At 40.4% G+C, this 23,979-nt stretch overlaps 1 protein-coding gene across 6 annotated transcripts in view; it reads left to right on the top strand.

Moving 5' to 3' along the window:
- The window catches only part of SRGAP2 (SLIT-ROBO Rho GTPase activating protein 2), a 275,486-nt gene that overhangs the window by 100,752 nt on the left and 150,755 nt on the right, over nucleotides 1-23,979 (top strand). For all 6 annotated transcript variants that reach the window (XM_066361906.1, XM_066361905.1, XM_066361907.1 and 3 more), the window contains exon 3: nucleotides 3,563-3,755. In XM_066361906.1, coding sequence (XP_066218003.1) covers nucleotides 3,563-3,755 — 193 coding nt within the window. The remainder of the gene's footprint in view (nucleotides 1-3,562; nucleotides 3,756-23,979) is intronic.

Below are 23,979 nucleotides of genomic sequence, written 5' to 3'. Positions count from 1 at the left end.
ACCTCAGGGAGTGCTCATAGGACAAGAAAAGCACTTCCTCCGAAGCTGCCCTGTATAGTAAGTAGGTCTAGGAAGAAGGGAAGGGATCCAGCCCTGCAGTGGACTGCCCAGAATGTGGGCTAATTAGTGAGTTAGTGGGTTAGCCCTTACTTGACTCTGTGGGCCTGAACCAGCGCTCAGCTGGATGGTGGAGAAGGGAACATGGAAGCTATAGAAACTAAGATTTATGCAGAAATCCTTTAGAAACTCCATACACATGTTCTATTCCTCTTGTCTCCTTACCCTACAACCAACCTTTTGACAAGTCAGACAAACCTTAATTTAGCTTCAGCCACTTGCACCTAATTGTATGACCTTTTTGTAAATTACTTAACAAGTCTAACTTAAGTTTTTTCATCTATGCAGTCAGGATAATTGGAGATGGATACCTTAGGGACTAGTTGTGAAAATTAAATGAGATGATATATATAAAGGGTGTTCAGTGAACATGTTTCCCTCAGGGCCTGGAAGGATGCCTGATTGATCACTTTGGCTTGAATGTTCCCTTTTCCATATTCCAGCTGAGGGATGATTTAGGCCTCTAGAGTCAAGTTAGGACTAGAGCACAGATTTCCTAAGTAGCCCGTTTAGCTAGGATCACTTTGAGTTGTGCTGCTCACTCACTTAGGCACCTGAGAGAGTCAGGGTGCCATGCTATGCTGGCTAGATGTGGTTGGAGGCTTCTTAAATTAATTCACATATCTCAGAGGCCTCTTCTGAAGTGCTTGTTCCTTGTATAAGACTGCCTTGGAGTGGTATACCTCTGGAACTTCTTGGGTATTAAGGGAATTTGCCTAGCCCCCTCTTTTTTTTTTTTTTTTTTTAAGATTTTATTTTTCAATTTTACAGAGGGGGGTGGAGCAAGAAGTATGAACTCATAGATGCTTCACTTTAGCTGTTCATTGCTTGCTTGTCATCTGTGCCTTGACTGGGCAAACTCAGGGTTTTGAACCAGCGACCTCCTTGCTCCAGATTGTCCCACTGCCCCACCACAGGCCAAGCAGCCCTCTCTTTTTTTGGTGGAAGGTGGGCATCATCTATTCTACCACGTTCCTTTCTGCTTCACTGGTTAGTGAGATTATTGAGGCAAAGTCTTAAATGAATTACAGATGACTTAGAGGGGCCTGATAGCTCTGTCACTCATCCACATCCTCTTCTACTTCTGTTATCAACTGGGGTACCTTTTCACTCTGAAAGGCCCTTTTTATTGAATGGATCAATTTTAAGTAATATCAGTGAATGTCCGTCCACCCACAATTGCCCAACCAATTGCTGCCACTGACAGTTGTGACCTCTGTCTGGGACTAGATCAAAGGGGCACGCACAGGCACCTCTAGGAATAGTCTTGGTAAGGGCTGTTGCCTTTAAGAGGCCCAGAAATCCCTGGCAAGAATCATATGCCTGACATGCCCTCTATGGCTCTTCCTCCTAACCCCCTTGTAATCAGACTCCCAGAAAAACACAGAACAAGAGAGCTTTGATGAGTGATGAGGTAGGTGGCTTTTCTGCACAGCCTCTGTCTGCTTGAAACAATCCTACGGTGCTCAGTTTCAGTTCAGGTGAGGTTACTGCAGACCTGGTTGGCACTGGTGGTTGGCAAGGGGGAGGTATGGGAACAAAGAGGGTGAGAATGGCACTTAGAGATCACGTAAGATCACCTATAAAGGATCAGATACTTGTGCTACATCCTGGTATCTCTGAAAATAGAAACAAAAAAATGAAGATGGGAATAGATTATGGAACTCTGCCTACTTTACAGAAAGCTAAATTAACCATTTGCCCATTCCTCATTGCTTCATAAAAGGAGAATTTGGCAAACTTTTCAACAATATAACCCTGATCCTGGATTTGCCTCTGATTTATCTGCTGCTCAGATGGAAACTGTAGGTCCCCCTGCCCCATGTGTTACACAGCATAGACAGAAAGCATTGTTACAGCTTTACTATCTGGGGATGAATTTGGAGCATGCATAAAGAAAGGCATAATAATATAGGAACCCTTTTTTTTTTCTTCCTGGGATTGGAGTCACTGTCACATCCTAATGCATTGAGCCAAGCAGGCTTGGAGTGAAAGAGATGAAAGAAATGGCTGCATTGTGACTCAGATGGAGATTGGGACATAATTTCAGCAGGATACGTACTGCAGGCCTTCTCTGAGCTGACAGGCAGTCTGGCTTTGGCAGACTGCTTCCTGTGGGTGCCAGGTCTCCTTGTCAGTAACAAATGTAGTATTGCATTTGAGGCAGATCTAGTTGCAGCTGGAGCTACCATTGCTGCAGTTCCAGAGAGGGTGTTTGCTAGCCCTGTACAAGGACTCTGGCCAGCCAGAAATCTGCCAGACTGGAGCTTAACCAGAAATATTTCTAGCTTTGACAAAGCAGAACTTCTGAGCATCAGTGGGGATGAAAAAACAGAGATATGAATGATATTTGTTGGTGAAAAGAAATCAACTTCTTGCAGGCTGATTTACATTCTGTAATATTGGAAACCATAGAATCTGCTTGACAGTGGATGGTTTACTTGCCTAGAAGTCTTGGTGCTTGTTTCATTCTTTTTTTTTTTTTTTTTGTATTTTTCTGAAGTTGGAAACGGGGAGGCAGTCAGACAGACTCCCGCATGCACCCCACCGGGATTCACCCGGCACGCCCACCAGGGGGTGATGCTCTGCCCATCTGGGGAGTCGCTCTGCCGCAACCAGAGCCATTCTAGTGCCTGAGGCAGAGGCCATGGAGCCATCCTCAGCGTCCGGGCCATCTTTGCTCCAATGGAGCTTTGGGTGCGGGAGGGGAAGAGAGAGACAGAGAGGAAGAAGAGGGGGTGGAGAAGCAGATGGGCACTTCTCCTGTGTGCCCTGGCCGGGGATCGAACCCAGGACTCCCGCACGCCAGGCTGACGCTCTACCACTGAGCCAACTGGCCAGGGCCACTTGTTTCATTCTTGATTGCTACTACCTGAGCTTGGGCAGGGCCCTTTCTATCTCTGTTAAAATATTCCTCACACACCCTAATTCACAAAGATGTGGGAAAACATTTTGAAATGATGGTGAAAGTATAAAAGGTAGAAACTTGGGCTCTAAAGTCAGTTTGTCTGGATTTGAATCTAATAGCTTGACTCTTTGGAGAGTCAGTTTTCTTATCTTAAAATGGGGATGAAAGGTAGTGCCTACCCTATAGGATAGTTGGGAGAAGATTCATTAGGCTCTTTTTCAGAAGGGAGCCCAAATTCTGGCACTGTGCCTGAAACATAGTAAATTGTTCAATAAATGGTAGCTCTGAATATTATTGTGTCTAATAAACACTTTCTCTTAAATGACTCAACAGATTCCTGGTTGCATTGTTTTTCAGTAGTCCGAAAATAGTTGGTGGAGTTTAGGCCAGTTTAGGCCTATTATTATTATTATTATTGTTATTAAAGGCTTTAAGTTCCCCAGGGAACAGGGCTCAAGTAAAGGAAGGGGTAAGTGTTGGCATGTGTGGGTCTCCTTAGTGATCTCTGTATGACTGTCTTGTCTTTTTTATTTGCAGAGATCCGCGCTCAGCTCACAGAGCAGATGAAATGCCTGGACCAGCAGTGTGAGCTCCGGGTGCAGCTGTTGCAGGACCTCCAGGACTTTTTCCGAAAGAAGGCTGAGATTGAGATGGACTACTCCCGCAACCTGGAAAAGCTGGCAGAGCGCTTCCTGGCCAAGACACGCAGCACCAAGGATCAGCAATTCAAGTAGGGACTCCTTGGCTGTTACTTTTAGAGATCTTGGGAATAGGGGTCAGGATGGAGGGAGGCAAGGTATTCCACCAATTTCCAATTGGATTCATGAAACAGGCAACCCTGTGACTTCAAATTGGCTGAGGGTTGAGAGTCCTTAAGGACTTGTCCTTTTCTAGATCAGCCTTAAATATAGTTTAACACCCTCGCAAGATCAGAATAGATAATGGACCAGGCTAATAATAACAGCAAACAATTTCATAGCTCTTCCTGTGTGCCAAGTATGGTTGTTAAGCTTTACATATATGTTAAGTCACCTAATCTCTACAACAATTCCACATATTGGTTAGGTTACTGTTATATCCCCAATTTACAAATGAGGAAATAAGTCATAAAAAGGTTGAAAAACTTGCCCAATGTGTGTGTGTATACACACACACACACACACACACACCCTAATAAATAGAGCAATTCAAACCTAGGCAGTCTGGTTCTAAATTCTGTATTCTTAGCCATTTTACCAAACTGTCTTTAATGCAAAGAAACAAATGATGTTGTAGTCATACTTCTATATTGCTGGCCAGAGAGTTGCTAAAGTCTATTTTGACTATGTGAACAGTATTTTATACAAATGGGCCTTTTACTCTGTTCTCACTGCCACTGCTGTAGTTTAGATCATCATCGTTGCCTGAACAAGTGCAATACTTACTGTATCATCTATAGCAGAGGTTCTCAACCCCAACTGCACATTAGAATTCCTTGGAGAACTTTTAAAAATGCTGTAGTCTGGGCCCCACTCCAGACCAATTAAATCAGAATCTCTGAGAGTAGGGCCTGGGTAACAATATAGTATAAAAGCTTCCCAGATGATTCTAATGTATGACCAGCATTGAGGACCACAGTCTACAGCTTCTCCCCATTCCAGTCTGCCTGATGCACTATTATCAGATTTAGTCTTCCTGGAACACACTGGAGATCAGGCAGTTTCTGTTTAGTGTCTATGTATCTATGTTCTTGCTAATCAAGGTGTGGTCTCCCAATATCAGTATCACCTAGGATGTTGCTAATACAGAATCTCAGACCCCACCCCCAGATTTAATATAACAAGATCCTCAGGTGATCTGTGTGCACTTTAAAGTTGGAGAGGTGCTGCTGTATTCACAAAGGTGGACACTCCTTGACTTAGTCCTCACGCTCCTCTACATCTGCCCAGCTAGCTTTCCAACCTTATTTCCTGCTTCTGCTCCACTGTACCTTAGCCAAACAGAATGTTAACTCTGATGGTCCTTTGCTCATTCTGTTATTTGAGCTTATGTACCCATTCTTCACATTTTTGCATGTCTAAGCCATACCTATGTTTTAAGACCCAAATCAGATGTAACCTGTTCCAACAAACGTTTGTGATTCTCCCAGAAGAAAGAATGTTCTCCCTCTTCTGAATTTGTACAGCATTTTATTTGCTCTTTTATTTGGTCATTCAGCACTGTCTGCCTTATATTATTTCTTCTTAGTGGACTGGATAAACTTGCCTAATTCATTTTTCAGTCTCCCACAGTGCCTAGCATAATAAGAGGTATATAACAGGTGCTCACTAAATATTACTGGATGAGTAAATGAATGAATGACTTTAAGAATTAATGCCAAGTATATCTTCCCTTATTTTCTATTTTTGTTTATTACCCTAATAATTTAGGAAACATATCTTTTATAAATCAGCTCTGAGCAATGTTATGGAGGCTAAGACTGAGAACATGTGACACTCTCAATATAGCCAGAATGGGGATTTCCTCCAGATGTTTTATCCTCATAGTCCCTTATCTTTCCCAAGTCCTGTTCTCTTTATGGTAAGTAATCCTGAGAGGATAAAATGTTATGTTAGATGTAATAAATGAAGATTTGGGGGAGAAATCATTTGCTGTAGAAAAATGAGTCAAAGTTGGATTTATTCTAGTAATGAGCTCCTAAGTTTAAAACATGATTTTATTTTTACTAATATATCATATTCTCAGCTTAAGGACATATTTACTACAAATTAAGGCACAGATTGCTCCTCTCTAAATCAACTGAATTTCTCTGATTAAGATCACATACAAAAAAATAAGGTGTTTTCTCCAAGGCTGGAGGAATTTATTTTCCTGTTAAAGCTGATACCTGGCCTTATTTTTTCCCAAACAACCAGTGAGTATTTATTGAGATCCAGCTATTTGCTTCATATTATACAGGTATTAGAATATAAAGGAGAAGTTTATTTTGTGTATCCAGAAGAGGCCAAATTTTATTGTGGAGAAAAGATGTTTACTACAGAAAGCACTTAAAGATTAAGGCAGTAATGATCTCATTGCGCCCTGGCCGGATGGCTTGATTGGCATCACCCCAAAGCACAGAGATTGCCAGTTCAGTCCCCAGTTAGGGCACATACAGGAACAGATCGACGTTTCTGTCTCTCTGTCTCTCTGTCTCTCACTCTCTTCATTCCTCTCTCTCTCAAATCAGTAAAATAAAATAAACAAAAACAAAAACAAAATAATGATCTCATTGCAGTCATTGGTTTTATATAGAACATAGATATGATAAGAGGTCAGAGATAAATGATCAAAGACAAAGGATCTAGAACAGTCAGGAGAGTTTACTCGAAGCAAGTGCGATTTTAGGTTAGGCTTTAAAGATTTGTGTATTAGAAAACAGTATTACAGGTGAGAGGAAGTAGGAATGTTTGGTGGTAAAAAGGGCATAAGGACTAGTGAGGAATCCAGCCTCATTAAAAGAAATATTCTTGCCTGACCGGGCGGTGATGCAGTGGATACAGTGTTGGACTGGGATGTGGAGGACCCAGGTTTGAGACCCCGAGGTCACCAGCTTGAGCGCGGACTCATCTGGTTTGAGCAAAGCTCACCAGCTTGGACCCAAGGTTGCTGGCTCAAGCAAGGGGTTACTTGGTCTGCTGAAGGCCCATGGTCAAGGCACATATGAGAAAGCAATCAATGAACAACTAAGGTGCTCCAACGAAAAACTGATGATTGATGCTTCTCATCTCTCTGTTCCTGTCTCTCTGTCCCTATCTATTCCTCTCTCTGATTCTCGCTCTGTCTCTGTAAAATAAATAAGTAAATAAATAATAATAAAAAAAGAAATATTCTTATACATCCATTACACATTCCTTAAACTCCTTTAGCCAGACACTGTGCCCTGGGAAGCAGCAGTGAATAAGCACTGCATCTTCCACATGACACTCAGCAGTTGAATGAGGAAGCAGGCATGAAACAAATCACACAATTAGATGAATTGAGGTAAGTGTTATGAAACTAAAGTACAAGGTGCTACAAGAACTTGTAAGAGGAAGACTTTTCCACTCCTTTTGCAGTCACTTTATGGCTAGTTTAATAGCTTCTTGTCTGATCTTATCCTGAGTAACATTCTACTTACTCAACCCCTTATGAATACCTACTGGGTGCTGTGCTCTGCACTAATTCCTACGGAGACTAAGATAAGCTCTAGAATCCTGGCTGACAGAGAGGAGAGACATGTAGACAGCCTAATGTGAAAAGGCCTTTCATAGAGATATGAGCAAAATATTATGAGAACACAGGTATTTTTCAAAAGCAGTGGAAGATAAAGTTAGATAAGTAGACACCAAATAATGGCTCTTTGACAGACAAGCAGAGGAGTCCAGATTTGATACAACTGTGTGATATAGTGAGCCCTCTGGGTTCTTGCGTGGGGACAGAGACATGAGAAAAGATGTGGTAGAATAATGAATTTTTATGCCAGAGAAGCCAAAATGGAGGTTTGAGGGTAGGGGATGTGATTCCTTCACAATGTGATAGCAAACAAGAATGGAGAGGAAGAAATATATTCAAGAAGTATTTTAGAAATTGAACAGGACTGGATAACTGATTGGGTAAAGACCTATAATGATCAGAAGTGACCCAGTATCTCTAACCTGGCAACCTGGAAGAATTATGTCATCTGTGCTAAAAGTAGGATATTGAGGAATGACCTCTTGTGAATGGTGAGCTGACTTTGGACTTGTTGGCTTTGGGGCAGTGGGAAGCCTTCAGGCATCTGGATGGAATGCTGGCTGTGCTGAGATAAGAAGTTATGATGGGGAATAGATAGCATAATCTTCAGTATAACACTGTGGAAGATATGAATGTATATGAACTTTGGGAAGAGAAAGAGAAGAACAAAGAGCTAAAACTAGGACCCAAGGCTTGGGTACACCCAGTATACCCTGTTTTCTCCCAGTTACTACTGGGAGAAAAGTTACCTGAAAGGGCAGGAGAGGGAAAAGGGAAAGGAGAGAGGGAGAGTTCTCTTTTTTTTAAGCATTAAAATAGAATAAGGTAAGATAGGATAGTGTTGTCTGATGGAACTAGAAGATCTATAAAAGTTAAGCACAGCAATTTCTTACAGATACTCTCCCCATATAGAAGGCATTGTGAGAGGTGAAGGCGACTAAAATGAGCCCCAAACCCAAGAGCTTTCAATCAACTAAAGTGTAATATGAAATTGCTGGGTCTTATAGGTCAAAAATGGTCACATAGTGGCAATTACACATGGTCAGAAGTCACCCAAAGTCTCAGCCTATTAGAAAAGGAGGTGAAAAAAAAAGAAAAAAAAAGAAAAGGAGGTGAGACATACACACAAATGCACTGAATACAGGCAAGATGCTGAGAAGTGCAGTAAGAGAGTCCAGGCAACGTCCCACTTTGATATACAATTTATTCCTTAAAAATGCACAGAAAAGTCAAATGATTGAATGTTAAACCACAGTTTTACATGGAGTAGGTGGGTTCTAGTGCTATAAGTATATATGTGAATTTCTGAATTATACCTCACTTGGTACACTTTCAGCGTTTTGTATCTGGTCTTTTCTTTTCATTGCAATTAAACCAGTGGTATGCCTGCTTCAGTCCAGTGAACATCTGAAGAGTTACTGAGGATTTCTGTCTACCCTTGTCTTATTAATAGAGTGATGAGACTAATTTTCAGTGCAACACTAGTAATAGCACTTTCTTTTTGTTTAGAAATTAAATTTAATGGGGTGACAGTGATCAATAAAAGTACATAGTTTTCAGGTGAACATCTCCATGGCATTTGAACTGTTGACTGTATTGTGTGCCCATCACCCAAAGTCAACTAATTTTTCCGTCACCATGTATTTGTGCCAGCACTTTCATTTTCCAATTTCCACATCTCTATATTATAAAAGGGAAGCAGGTATATTCTGATGTTTGCACCCAAAAGTGTTACTGCACAGAGACAACCACCATGCTTCTGAAACGAAGTGGCACTTGTCCGGCAGCACCACCAGGCTGGATACAAGCTTGGATGTTTTGTTAGCAACTGAAAAGTCGACATTTTTGGTCCAGGGAAGGCTTTATAGAAATGGCTGTGTTGGTTAGGAAATGGCCTGTGCTGCTTTTTTAGACCCCAAATAATAGTGGCTTACATAAGATATAGGTTGATTTTTCTCTTGTGTCTGGCATTAGCCGTCCAGGACTTGGTCAGGTTTTTTTATTCCATCCTTGCCCTTGTCTGTATGACCCAAGATGGCTCACTGCCACCATGTTCTCATTTCAGCCAGTGAGAAAGGCAAAAGGGCAAGGGGCAGGCACATCGTTTTTTGTTTTTTTTCCCCACATCTTTACTCTTTAAAGGTACAATCTGGAAGTAGCACATACATCTCTTCAGTTGACATCTGACTGGCCAGAAATTAGTCACATATTTTTTGTTGTTTTTGTTTCAAAGTGAGAGGAGGGGAGGCAGAAAGACAGACTCCCACATGCACCCCGACCAGAATCTACCTGCAAGCCCACTAGGGGGTGATGCTCTGCCCATCTGGGACCGCTGCTCTGTTGCTCTATTGGGGAGCCATTTTTTAGCGCCTGAGGCAGAGGCCATGGAGCCATCCTTAGCACCCAAGGCCAACTTACTTGAACCAGTCAAGCCATGGCTGTGGAAGGGGAAGAGAGAGAAAGAGAGAAAAGTGGGGTGGAGAAACAGATGGTTGCTTCTCCTGTGTGCCCTGACCGGGAATCAAACCTGCGACACCCATAGCCGGCATACGCTTTACCACTGAGCCACTGGCCAGGGCCATCACTGGTTTTACTGAGCTGCTGGGAAGTGTAGTTATTATTCTGGGTGACCCGAAAATAGAGTTTCTATTAATAAAAGAGAAGGAGAAACATATTTGGGGTCTATTAGCAGACTCTGCCACATTGTCTGTGATGTGTCAGAGGACAGATCATCATGGCCACATATCCATACTAAGTGCCACAAGTGCACAGAGAAGAGAGGTTTGTTCAGTCTGGGTTTTGGGAAGGGCTATATGGAGGTGAAGTTCAGTGGATGGGAAATTAAAAAATAAAAGTGTAAATACTAGGTATTGATCTTACAAGCTTAATTCAGTTGAGACAAGGGAAAAGTTGAAGAAGGAGGATAAAAACGGGGGAGGAAGAATTTGGATAGAGAGAACAGTGTGGTAACAGTTTGAAAGACAAGGCTGGTGGATAACTCGTCTGCTTTGCTGAAAGAAATAATAAACGAAATAGTAAAATAAGCCTTGAAAAGTTGAGAGAGACTAAATCACAGTGGTCCACGAATGCCAGAAGACAGGGTTTGGACTTTATTCTGTAAGCATGGGGGTGCCATTGATAGTTTTTGAGCAAGGAACATAATTATGGCTGTGCTTTGGAAAGGTAACTATGGCAACAATGCATAAGATCAATTGGAGCGGAGACACTGGAAGGAGACCTGTTAGGAAGGTCTGTCTTTTGGCCTAAGGTGAATGTGGGTCTACACTGAAGTCATGCCCTTGGAAATGGAAAAGTAGGCCAAATGTAAGGTCAAGGAGCAAGTGAAGTCAAAGAAGCTGGGACAGAAAAAGGGTTATGTTATTCCTGGGTCCCTGGAGCCACAATGTTACTGTACTTTCATTCATTGGTTATGTGTAGCCTGGATTTTGCTGACTTGGGCGGGTCCCTAGAATAGTTCATTCTCTGCCCAGAGCATCTCAGCGGGCACTCGTCACCTCCTCCGGAGCTGTAACAGCTGTTGGCCTAGCAATGCCATGAATTTGTCTCCCTGAGCTGCCAAGAGAGCAGCTGCCAGCAGCAGCTCTGGACAGACGCGTCTCAGGAACATGGAATCTATTCAACTTGGGATGGGGTAAGGTGGCTAGGGCCGAAGTCAGTCCACATGGTTTCATCCCACCTTTTCCAGGGCAGTTTTCACCCTGGCTAGATTTCAACCTGTCATACTGGGTTAGGTTGGGTGTTCTGTTGCAGTTTTTTAAAATAAGTTTTCATTTTTCCAATGTCACCTTAATAAATTAAAAAAAAAAAAAAAAAACAACCAAAAAGGGTAAAGTATTTTTTTGTGTGTTTCAATTACAGTTGATGTACAACATTATATTAGTTTCAGGTGTATACCCCAATGATTAGACATTACATAGCTTACTAAATGATCATACTAATAAATCTTGTACCCATCTGACACTATATATAGTTATTAGAATTTTATTGACTGGCTCCAGCCAGATAGCTTGGTTGATTGGAACATTGTCCGGAGGTGCAGAGGTTGCCAGTTCGGTTCCTTGTTGGGACACATACAGGAACAGATTGATGTTCCTGTCTCTCTCTCTAAAATCAATAAAATAAAAGTTTTTAAAAAGAATATTACTATTACCTATGCTGTACTTTACACTCCTCGAATATTCTGTAACTACCAATTTGTACTTATTAATCTCTTCACCTTTCTCACCCATTCCCCAACTCTCCAAGTGACTACTTTTAGGGGATGAATGTGACTGTTCTGCTTTGTTCATCTTCTCTTGGGAAACTCTTTACGCTGGTAGCCATTGCACTGCCACTCTTTGGTTTTGCTTCCTATTGTGCTTTACTCCTGCTCACCTTTTGTCTTCTCCCACATTGTGCTCTGTGCATATAGCTTTATTAAAGGCCACGTAGTGCTGACTCCACTGTACATTCTGAACCTGTGGTCTCATCATGCTCCTCCTCTTCCCCCTCCCCCATAGAAAGTGAGAGATGTTACAGACAGAACTACAGTGATTATCTGATTCTTCCTATTCTCCTTTCTTAAGATAGGTAATATGGCTTCCTTCATCCCTTTGAATTGTGGGAGGACCCTGTTAATGTCTGAAATCCTATCTGCCTGGTTTGATTAAGAGCAGAGATAATATTATGTAAGGTTAGGAAGTCTTCCTTGGGAAGCTGTTTTACATTTTCTTTGGCTCCTTGAAGAGCATAAATGCATTCGTATTTGTTGCTGAGCCTTTGATTGTCTCTTTTAAGTGGAATCTGTTAATATTGCCCAGCAGGACTCTAATTGATAATGTGCTGGCAGTTTTTTACATAGACTTGCTGTAAATTACTTTTCAGTCACAGCTCACTTGGTTTTGATCTCCTACTTTTAATAGCTTGGTGCTTTCTTTTATTTTGAGGTTGAGGTGTTTTCTTTTTCTGTTGAGGTTTTAGAGAAATACGCCTACATTGCTATCCTGCTGTGTCCCTTATAGAGAATTTATGCTACTTTATAATCCTCTGCCAACATCCTTTCTTACAGCTTTTCCTTCTTACCAGCATATATTTGTTGAACATTTTAAAGGTAACTCTTAGAGGAGAGAAATCCAAAGAAGTAGATATGGTGATTCTTTCACATATTAATTTATAATCTAGTCAGGGATAAAGTATACCAACACAGATTTTTCGGTATAAGGCATATATGGTAAGTACTATGTATATGCTATAGAAGAATGTGGTCAGGAAACTTTCAGAAAGGAAATGGGATTTGAACTAGACTGAAGAAAATAAATTGGATTTTGACAGGTGGAGAGGGAATGTTGTAGGGAGGGACACAGCAGGAAGAAAGTACAAAACACTTTTGAGGTACAATGAGTAGACTGGTTTTGCTGGATAACAAGTGTATATGGAGGAACTGGACAGAGTAGATAGGATCATATTATGGAGGGCTTTGAGTCTTATCGAAGAGATTTGGCTGTATGCAATAGACACTGGAAACCACTGAAGATTTGAACAACTAATGTCCAAGTAGAGGTATGATTTCTACTTAAGGAAGATTAACCTTAACCTTAGGATTGTGATTTGCTAAATGACAAGAAACTTGAGACAGTGAAACCAGTTGCCACAGTAGTTTATAAGGATCTAAATTAGGGTGGGATGGTAAGAATGAAAAGAATAGAAATTGATCCTTCAGTCCATTTAGCAAATATGTACTGTGCTCCTACCATGTGCCAGACACATGCCACACAAGACAGATACCACCTCCTGCACTCCTGGAGCTTCCAGGCCAGAGACAGATGGAAAACACCTGGTGCAGGAAGAATCTACAGGACTTTCTGACTGATGGGATTCAGGTTTCAAATGAGCTTGGAAGCAGGAAAGAAAGAGGGCTATGAAGTTTCTTTTGGACTCAGATGACTGGTAGAGTAATGGTGACTTTAATAGAAATATCAAAGTTAGGAGAATGAATTGTTTTTGAGGGTTAGACTGTGGAAAATTTGATTTTTGATTGTTAAGTTTAAGATATTGGAAAGATATAGAAGCTGAAATTTTCAGTAATTGACAAATGAATGGCTGTTGGTAGATATTTGGGCATGTCCATAGAGAGATGATGGTTGGGATGGTGGAAATGTTTGATTGCCAACAGTAAGGGTTTAGGAGAAAAAAAGGGAAACATTCCTTGTATTGTCTGTGGTACTCAGATTGCACAGAGAGTAAAAAGGGATTGAAAAGATATATTTATTTGTACATTCATTTAGTATATATTTTGGGGACCTAATTATGTACTAGGCATTGAGCTAGGTGCTGGGGATAGCAACAAGGCAATATCCTATTTTCACTCATGTTACATTAGCAGTCTGTTAAGAAGATACACATAGAAAGTAAACCTGTGTATTTGGCTGGTTATGAGTTGTGTAACTATTGGGAGGGATGTGAGGGAGCAGGGCCTGGGTATCTCAAGAATCTGGTAGACGTTTAACTTGCAATACTCCTTTCAGTGGGAGGTTAGGTACACACTTAATTAGAGAGAAATTCTTGTCGAGTCCATGTTCTTGGCCTTGGGCCCAGTATTTGAATGTGTACAATCTGCAGTTATGTCACCTATTGCCGATGGATTTTTCCTCTGGAGTTGAGTTCAGAGTTGTTCATCAGTCTCACAGGATAGCATTGGGTTGAAAAGCAGAGTCAAATGGCCATGGAGAATGTTATAGCTGTGATTGTAAATCAGAAAAGGGTGGAGGACCAGAAAGTTCCTCTTTGAGTATGGGGTGACTTGGAGAAGGGAAGTAGGAGGAAGCATGAAGCTGCCAGAAGGGAGAACCTTTTACTTCCTGGGACCATTGTGTCACTCATTCATTTTGGACATATTTGGGAGCTATTTTTTCCCTTAGGAGAGGTTTTGCCCAGATGTAGCATCTGGTGTTGAGCAAGGTTGGCTTCCTTTTGCCATGGCTCAACCTGCAATTATTTAGAAACTAACAAAAGGTCCCTTAGTGACCTTTTACTTGCCTAGTCCATATAGAACCTTTCATGGTGGCTGAGTTCTTTTTAGAGGAATTGAAAGGTCTCATCACACTATGGATAAAGCAGGATAGAAGAGACACAAGACAATAGTTTAGGGATCAGCAAGACAGAGTGGTGGTCAGTCTTTAGAACAGAGAAAGAATTCTATGTAAGCTCTTCGGGAGACTTTATGACTTGGTAGAAAAAGCTGAGAGTTTTTTTTTTGTTTTGTTTTGTTTTGTTTTGTTTAAAGCTGAGAGTTTTAATCCAGACAAACTTGGGTCTGAATCCTCTTTTTCCACTTATAGTTGTGACCTTGAACAACCTTGTTCAACTTCCGTTTTCTTATCTATGAAACGTGAAGAATAATGCTTACCCTGAACAGTCCTTCTAAGGATTAGATATAATACATGTAAAGCACTAGCCTATAACTTACTAGACACTCAAAAAATGGTAGCTGATAAAATTATTACCATGAAAGAAGGAGAATAATAAGAACATTAAGATCCCAGGGTCTGATACTGGACTTCCTGAGTTTGTAATCCTAGATTTTCCACTTAACAAACTGTGTGATTTTTAGATGAACATTCTTAGTTGCCTCGGTTTCCACATCTTATATTTAAGATAATAAAAGTAGCTACTTCGTGGAGTTGTAATGCTCATTAAGTAAATTAATGTCTGAAGCCCTTAGGACAATGCTTGGCACATAGTGAATGTAAATACTATTCTTGTCCTCAGGAATTGGGACTAAACGTAGCTATACTGGGTAAAACCTTGGTAGATTCGATTTACTGTTTATTCCCTGTTCATTCTTAAGCCTGGCCTAGGTAAATGTCTATCTCCATTTTCTTCAGCAACCCCTGTGGGCTCTCTTGAATGACAAACTATTGCTCCATCCAGATTTTTATGATATGGCTGCATAGGGCAGGAAATATTCAATTATGTGACGCTGTATAATTGTATATCCAGTTGCTATAAAGAGTCATTAAGCACTTGTATGTTTTGTCCTATAAGGTGTTGTGTTTACAAGGTGTCATGAACTACCTTGAACCAGGTATTTAACTTTGGCATGCTACTTTTAGATCCAGGCTTATAATCGTCAAGATGAGGAAATTTGTCCTACAATCACATGCTGATTTTCTTATCTTCACAGAATCAATATTCAGCACTAATTACCAAATCATTGGATTTCCATAAAGATATAATGTTGAGGCCCACAGGTTCCATTTGCAATATGGGTGAATAAAGAACACCAGTCCTGCTCAGCCTCCTGCAGTGGCCCCCATCCAGACAGCAGGCCAGTGCAGTACAAGCCTGTCATGGGCATAATGGAATGTCATTTACAGGGTCGTTTGTCTCATGAGGCCAAAAACAACTTCTCCCAAACTTCTGCCTAAATGGCTTCATATCATCCTTTTATGGTGGGAAATGATGGAGGGCAAGTCAGGAGCAAAACATGCTTTTCTGAGCACTTAAGAGGATGTTGGCGACTGCTGAGGGCTTCCTGTGTCTTCTAGGCACTACCGTTGGAATGTCAGCAGGACGAACCTCGGGGTTTCAGCTTGCTGGAGCACAACCATGATGATTATGTCCCTTAACAACAGTGCTGGGGCACAGGGGATTTTTAGTTTTCGTTTTCTTAGCTTTTGTAAGCCCAATAATAATTGTGTAGTAGATACAGGAAGCAATGTGAGGCTGGCTCACGGGATCTTTAATTCTCAGGAATTCACAGCCAATTAAATGAATTGACTTTGATCCAGTTCTCTTTTAAAGGCAAAAGCTATGTCATCTTTATTGAGAGCTGTGTTAAGTGGGAGGGTTTACAAGATAAGAAAAGACAGTATCTTTCATAAGGACTTTCATGATTGAAATGGGAAAAATCAGACAGGCCGAGAGAGAATAATAAGAACACATGTGCGTATGGGCACATGAATCTAAAAATAGGACCCCATTTAAAGCAGGTTCCAGTAGTCACCAGGAAGGGAGGGAGAGGTGGAGTACTTGAGAGGGACTCATACTTGGCTTAACCAAGGAAATGTAAAAGCTAGCACAGTTAATATTCTCAATTAGTTTTGGTCCCAAGGTAATTGAAGGTAAGACTTAATATCTAATTTTTGCACTACACTGAAATATCATGCTGTAAAGAGAAAGAGTCGTATGGGAAGAGCTCGGTGTTAATGAAAGATTTAGGGAGAATCAGGAAAAAGTAGGGCTTGGATTTTTTTTTTCCCAGTTGAAAAAGGATCATCCTTTCTGCTACCTCCTGCCCTTACACAGCTCTACCGATATTGGGATCATTGCCTCAGGGGTTTTAAATTTAGGGAGAATCAGTGAGCACAGCTCAGATTCTTAACGTATCTCAGGTGCAGTTGGTTCAAGAACCAGGATTAGAAAATAAACCAAACAAACTAAGATTATCTTTAACCGTAGGATGCTGAGCTGTGTGTGCAGACTTCTGCTGAAGCAGTTGGGACAGGGCATGAAATTCAGACATCCCTCCCTGGCAGCCTCTGTGTTAAAGTAGAGGTTGTAGAACAAGTCTGGCAGCTCTTAGCCTGAACCCTTGTAAACAACAGATGTTCATAACTAACTGCTGGGGGTGGGGACGGGGTTGGGGGTTTCTGTTGATATTTAAAATTCTTTAAATTTACAAGCAGCATCTTGAGGATTTAGCAAAAGTAGGAAGTTGTACAGAATTGATTTTGCAGTGTATATAATAGGTGGAACTGATGCTTCAGACTGTTCCCTTGACAAAGTGCCGGGTATTGAGTAAACTCGGAGTAGACAACAAGTGAACCCAGAAGCAGACTCAATTAAGAAAGATTTGGTTTCTTGGGTATATTGACTGTCTGCTGTCCTCCCCGTATCACATTTTTTACATGGACCGATTTGTCAGCCACCTCTCTGCTTCTCTTTTCTCTGGTCATGGGTCGAAATGTGTGTCCTTCCCTCCCACAGAGTCCTACCTACACATGTGTGCGACACGCAGGCAGGTTTACTGCCCAGTTTCTTCCATGGGCACCTCATGAAGCCATTCATGTTTTTATAATACATGGATTCAATGGTATTGTTAGGGGCTGTGTCTTGTTTGTTAACCTTATTCTTGTACATATCTCATTGTTGGTTATGACAGGTCTCTGTTACATCATCAATTGGAGGTGGGTGAAGATAATGTAGTGTAGAAAGAATTAAGTGCCTTCAGACTGTTCCCTTGACAAAGTACCGGGTATTGAGTGCCTCTTTTTTATCCCCACCCTGCTCCCAGCCCCCAAACATACATACAAGCTGAGTTTCCAGCCACATGACCTCTTTAGTAGGCTTTCTTGGTACCAACTTAAAGAATGACTTTGGAAAGGTTCTCACCTTTAATCAAATGTAAAAAGCAATTTATTAGGTCTAGGTCTGTTTTCAAGCTACTCTACCAGAAAGAATTGGCTTGAAAATCTTTGATAAGATCACTAGTTATTTTGGGGGCTAACAACATCCTTTTGCTATTATTTCTTCTGAAAAACAAGTCCACTCCTGGCTATTCTGTGTATTAGCACAGAAAGTTTGGGTGAACACCAATCCTGGTATGTGAGGTTCTCTTGTTCTTTTAGCTAATATTTAGTACTCATCCTATACCAAAAGTCTGTATCCTTAGTGTAGAATTAAATTTCATTTAATTCCTAAATTAAATATATACAGAAGAATAACCACTATTCCAGCACATGGAGGCTACCATTTAATGTGAAATATTTTAAGGTTGTATATGTTTGTATGTATGTGCATGTGTGTATTCTGACAAGATACAGGGTTCAAGGTTGAAGAACCAGAATTGTTGAGTGACCCTTTAAGCGCCCTATGTTATATGTGATTCAGTAGTAAACACTTGGCTCCATCTTCATCAACAATGACCAACATGTCTGGCAGGTGCTAAGTTCACAGAGAGGTATGAGACACAGCCTCTGCCTTCAGGAGGTTCACTGTGTCATGTGGAAGATAGGAGTGCTAGATGAAAAAAGGTTATCATAGAGTAGCAAAAAAAATTTTCTTTGCCAAAAGAAAGAGAAGAAAAATGATTTCTTTTTACACTACTCACAAAAATTAAGGGATATTTTATAACTTCATATTCATTTAAAAATATCCCCTAATTTTTGTGAGCAGTGAATTTTTCTCCAGAATGGATTTTTTAAAAAATTGAGATCATTTTAGACAGAAAAGTTACAAAAATATTATAGAATTTCTGTATACCATTTACACAGTTAACATATTACTACATTTACTTTATAATTCTATCTCTCCATACACAACTCATGCATGTACATACTTTGTTTTTGTAAGATACTTGAAATAAGTTGCAGACATAAAGCTCCTTTACCCAGACATACTATAGTAAATGTGAATTTATTAAAAATAAGGTGGTTGTTTTCTGATATAATGACAGTATAGTTATCAAAATCAGGGTATAAATATTGATACAGTAATTGTAAGGTATTTTCCTGCGAAGGAAGAAACAAGGACATAACTACCAAGTATGGAATAACAAAAGCTGTATTTAGCACACATTCCCGGAGAGGTTCACTGGTCCACAAGACAGGGGCCAGGGAAGTCGCACAGTTTCTCCCACAGGGGGGTGGGGTGGGATGGGGTGGGGATTGGTGGTGGTGGTAATTTATGGGGTCGGTAAGGTGGTGGCGGGTTGATATGACGTGGCAGAATTTCATTGGCTGCCAGATTTTTCAAAATGCTCCTGTGCCGGGTTTTTTTTTGGCGGTCCTGGGTGTGGGCTGTTTTGGCCAAAGTCCCCGGACCTGGTTCCTCATGTGACCTTCCCCCATTGCCAGCCGACCTCACAGTAATACATAATCCGCAGACATTCAGATTTACCATTTGTTCAAAAATTTCCTTTTTTAGCAAAAGAAAGTCCAAGATTATGCATTTCATTCAGTTGCCTCTTTAGTTTCCTTAATGTGAAATGGTTCCAAGTCTTTCTTTGTATTTCATGACATTGACATTTTGGGGGGAACATTCAGCCCCGTTGTATTGTAGAATGCCCCTTAATTTTATTATTTCTGATAATGTCTGATTTTTTAAAAATTTCAATTATTTTATTTATACTCCAAACAGAATTTATTATTTTCAACGTCCTGGCTTTAAAGAAGTTAAGTTATCCTTAATATTGTAATATGCCCTTCTTGGTTTACCCCATTTCAAATCAGATGATTATTACCATGTTTGTTTTTTTTCTTAGAAACCAGTAATGAATGAATTATTTTAAAATTACTTTCAGCTTACTCAGATGTTGTTTGCTGAACTTCTCTGTAAATCAATTTAAAAAATAAAATAAAATAAAAGAGAACTTCCAAAGAAAAACAATCAAGGGAACTTCTTAATTTATAACTGACTGTGAACAATCAATTGAGATAACTCACTACCTTCGGACCAGCCTGGAACTTCTTAATTTGTCATGTGATTGTAGTAAGTAGAATTTGTTAATCAGGTTTAGAAGATCATCATATCATGGTATATTTTTAAAATTAAATTTGCTGGAGTTACATTGTTTAATAATATGTATATTTCAGGTGTGATATTTCTTTATGATTAGATTCAGGTTATGTGCTGAATTCAGGTGGACACAACACCATAGAAGTGATGTCATACTCTTCTCAGTGCATTCCATCAGGAGAACCTTGCTGATGTTTTGTCCCATTACTAGTGATGTTAACTTTTTTTTTGAGAGAGAGAGATAGACAGACAGACAGGGACAGACAGGAAGAGAGAGAGATGAGAATCATCAACTCATAGTTGTGGCACTTTAGTTATTCATTGATTGCTTTCTCATATGTGCCTTGACCAGGAGGCTCCAGCTGAGCCAGTGACCCCTTGCTCAAGCCAGCGACTTCAGGCTTCAAGCCAGCGACCATATGGTCACGTTTATGATCCCATGCTAAAGCTGGTGACCTCACACTCAAGTTGGTGACCCTTCACTCAAGCTGGTGAGCCCGCGCTCAAGCTGGTTACCTTGGTGGTGACCTTAGGGTTTTGAACCTGGGTCCTCAGCGTCCCAGGCCGACTCTCTATCCACTGCATCACCACCTGGTCAGGTGTGATGTTAACTTTTATCCTTAGGTTCAAGTGGTATCTGCATTAGTTTATGCTTTGCAATTAATGCCTGTGTTTAGAGAGATACTTTGAGGCCATGTAAACATTGTTGTTTTTGCAATGTTACACTTACTAGTTTTAGCATTAATTGAAAATTTTTACTTGAATCAATTATGATGATAACCAAATGATAGTTTTTCCAGTTTATATCATTCCTTCTACATTTATCATCTGAGATTCTATTGTAAAAAGATTTCCCATCTCTTCTATATATATGTCCGGTTGTTTGTTTATATTCCTATGGACTCATGGATTCTGATTGTATGTAGCAGGTTTTAATTCTTTACCAACTTTATTTATTTTAATATTTATATTATCCCAGATTTGGCTAGTGGAGTTCCTTCAAGCTGGTTCCTGTGTTCTTTCTTTGAGTACTTCCTTACTTTCTAACACAACAACATGTTCTAGGCTCATCTTGTACTTTCCTTGCTTCAGCTCTGAAGCCATTTCCTCAAAAAGCTCTGGTTCCCTTTAATGGGGAATGGTAATTTAGAAATTGTGTGGACACTAAGTGTGCTCTTTGTTATCAGAGTAGCATTGTTTATAGTGTTGCTCAGAAGATAAAGGTAGTAAATAGGTGTATATACTTGCACACACTTATACTTGCATGCTTCTATATCCATTTCTCTATGTTCGTTATTTATTTATTTAATTTATTTAGAGAGAGAGGAAGAGAGGGTGGAGAGAAAGACAGAAACACTGATTTGTTTCTGTATGTGCCCTGACCCAGAATTGAACCAGCCATCTTTGCATACTGGGACAGTGCTTAAACCACTGCACCATCTGGCCAGGGCTCTCTGTATAGTTGGTCCTCAGGTTATGACAGTCTTGACAATATGATGTTTTGAGTTTATAATGTTCGCTCGGATAAAAACTTTAAAAAATTGAAGGAATTCTTTTATACTTTTTTCTTTTTGGTTACTACAGTACAGTGTAAAGTATATTTATATCCTTTTCCTTTTTCTATGGCTTAGTTGTGTTTTTGTTCTAAATTATGATACTACAACTGTGTTAGGATAGGTAAGTAATAGGCTAGGGTGTGTTTCAACTTACACCAAAATTCAGGTTATGTCACTGTCGTAGGAACAGAACTGTGTCATAACCCAAGGACCCCCGGTATATCTTTATTTCTATTTAAGCCTATGGGTTCACGTTGTTATCTTCAGTTTCAATTCAGCATCACATGTTTTATTCTGTTTCCTTCCCTTTCCATATTTGTAACTGTTAGCTGAACAGTGAGAAGCTGGCACCCATTGTTCATAATATATTTATTTAACTGTTCAGTCCTACATGTACGCCGAGTAGTTCAGAATTTCTAACCACACAGCTGAAAAAGACGACTAATAACTAGACTTCAGTACTAGTTTAGAATTCTTTTTGTTTTCAGCCATGAGGACTAAAATACAGTGTTCAAAAGTTAGTTGCTAGGTCCTTCTCCTTTGCCCCCCCCCCCCCCCCCCAGATCTTCTATGTGGTTTTAGTATTTGTTTGAAATACAATTTGGCTTATTATTTGTATTTTATTTTCCCCCTTTAGAATGAGGTCTTGATTGGCATTTCTCACTGACAAAGTTTTTCTCTTTTTTTTAAAAGTTATTACATTTATTGGAGTGACATTTGTTAATAAAATTAAGCAGGTTTCAAGTGTACAGTTCTGTAATAACATCATCTGCATATTGTGTTGTGTGTCCACCAACCAAAGTCAAGTCTCCTTATGTCACCGTTTATCTCCCCTTTACCCTCTTCCACCTCCTCCACCGTTTCCCTCTGGTAATCACATACTGTTGTCTGTGTCTAAAGTTGGTTTTTCTTTTTCCGTAATTGATTCACCTTTTTCACCCAGCTACCCAATCCCCCTCCCCTCTGAGAGCTGTGAAGGAAATCTTACCTTTTTCGGCAGCATGGATGGACCTGGAGATTGTTAATGCTAAGTGAAATAAATCAGTCATAGAAAAACAAATACCATATGATTTCACTCATATGCAGAATCTAATGAACAAAACAAATAAACAAACTAGGAACAGATTCATGGATCCAAATCTTTTCTCTTGGCTAAGGACTGAGTATTCCCAAGAGAAGTGAGAGTTCTGCTTCTCCATAGCTCGTCAGGGCATTATGGATAGTCAGTGGTGGGGCCATAGGCCGGACAAAATATGTAAGCCAAAGAATTTCCCTTCTCGGGCCTGCCATGACTCTGGGAAAGCCAACATATGGACTAGGACCTTTGCCACTTTCTCCTAAGGTGACTCTTTCCACATTCTTTCTCATTCTCCATGATTGCACTAAGGCAGGGGTCCCCAAACTTTTTACACAGGGGGCCAGTTCACTGTCCCTCAGACTGTTGGAGGGCCAGACTATAAAAAAAACCTATGAACAAATCCCTATGCACACTGCACATATCTTATTTTAAAGTAAAAACAAAACAAAACGGGAACAAATACAATATTTAAAATAAAGAACAAGTAAATTTCAATCAATAAACTGACCAGTATTTCAATGGGAACTATGCTCCTCTCACCACCAATGAAAGAGGTGCCCCTTCCGGAAGTGCGGCAGGGGCCGGATAAATGGCCTCAGGGGGCCGCATATGGCCCGCGGGCCATAGTTTGGGGACCCCTGCACTAAGGGAACCAAGAATCTAGCTTTCATTTCAGTTCTTGGCTATGACTCTGAACGAAGGTGGTTATCAGCAGCTCCTGTAATATGGTTGATGTAGGACCTTTGTATAGGCTTGATTTGGCCCCTCAGAGGTGAAACCTCCTGGCACTGCTTATTGAAACCTAAACTTGCAGAATTTTTGGCTCTGTTGCTGTGCTACCCGTTCTCATGCCCCTGCTCTTTCTCCTGTTTGCCTTTCTTCATTGAGATGCTTTGGCCTCCCTATGTCTCTGTGTCTGGGGATGGTTTCCAGATTCCCCTCCCTCTTCCCCATTTTAACCTTCTTCCTCCATTTCCCACACACTCATTTTATTTCTTTTCTTTCTCAAGACACATATAACATGGTCAGTGCTGCTGATTCCAGCTGTTCTGATTCTTGCCTGTGACTTAAGTTCAAAAACAGATGGACCCAAGCATCCTCAGTGCTGTGCCAATTTCCACCACATGGAAACAAATGACTGAAAAGCATCAGGAAATTTTAGAATAGTTTTAAGGTTTAATTCTCTGTTTTCTCAATGGTCCTCCCTGCCCCACTCTTCCATCTCCCCCTCCTCCCTCCCTCATTTTATACCTGGCCCCTTTTCCATCTCTTCTTTGTATGCCTCAATTGACAAAGGCTGGTTTCCAAAACCTTTGCCCCTGTTTTCATCCTCTCTATGTTCAGATAGGTTTAACCATTTGGGTTGCTCTTTTTCTAATTGTTTGTACCCTTTTTGAATCTTTTATAAAGGACTAAGGAATTTCTGTCCTTTGGTCTTATAGAGAAGGTAAGACTGGAGTATCAGTGTCTAAAAATGTGGGTACACTTACAAGTCAAAAAGGTACTTACTTGGGAATAAAATATGTGTTTCTCTGTTGACTTTATCAGTAGAGGTGCAGAAAGGTGCCAGT

The sequence above is a fragment of the Saccopteryx leptura genome, chromosome 2 (assembly GCF_036850995.1).
Source record: "Saccopteryx leptura isolate mSacLep1 chromosome 2, mSacLep1_pri_phased_curated, whole genome shotgun sequence".
In the NCBI taxonomy this organism is placed as follows: Eukaryota; Metazoa; Chordata; class Mammalia; order Chiroptera; family Emballonuridae; genus Saccopteryx; species Saccopteryx leptura.
This window is presented reverse-complemented; position numbering and strand designations above follow the sequence as displayed.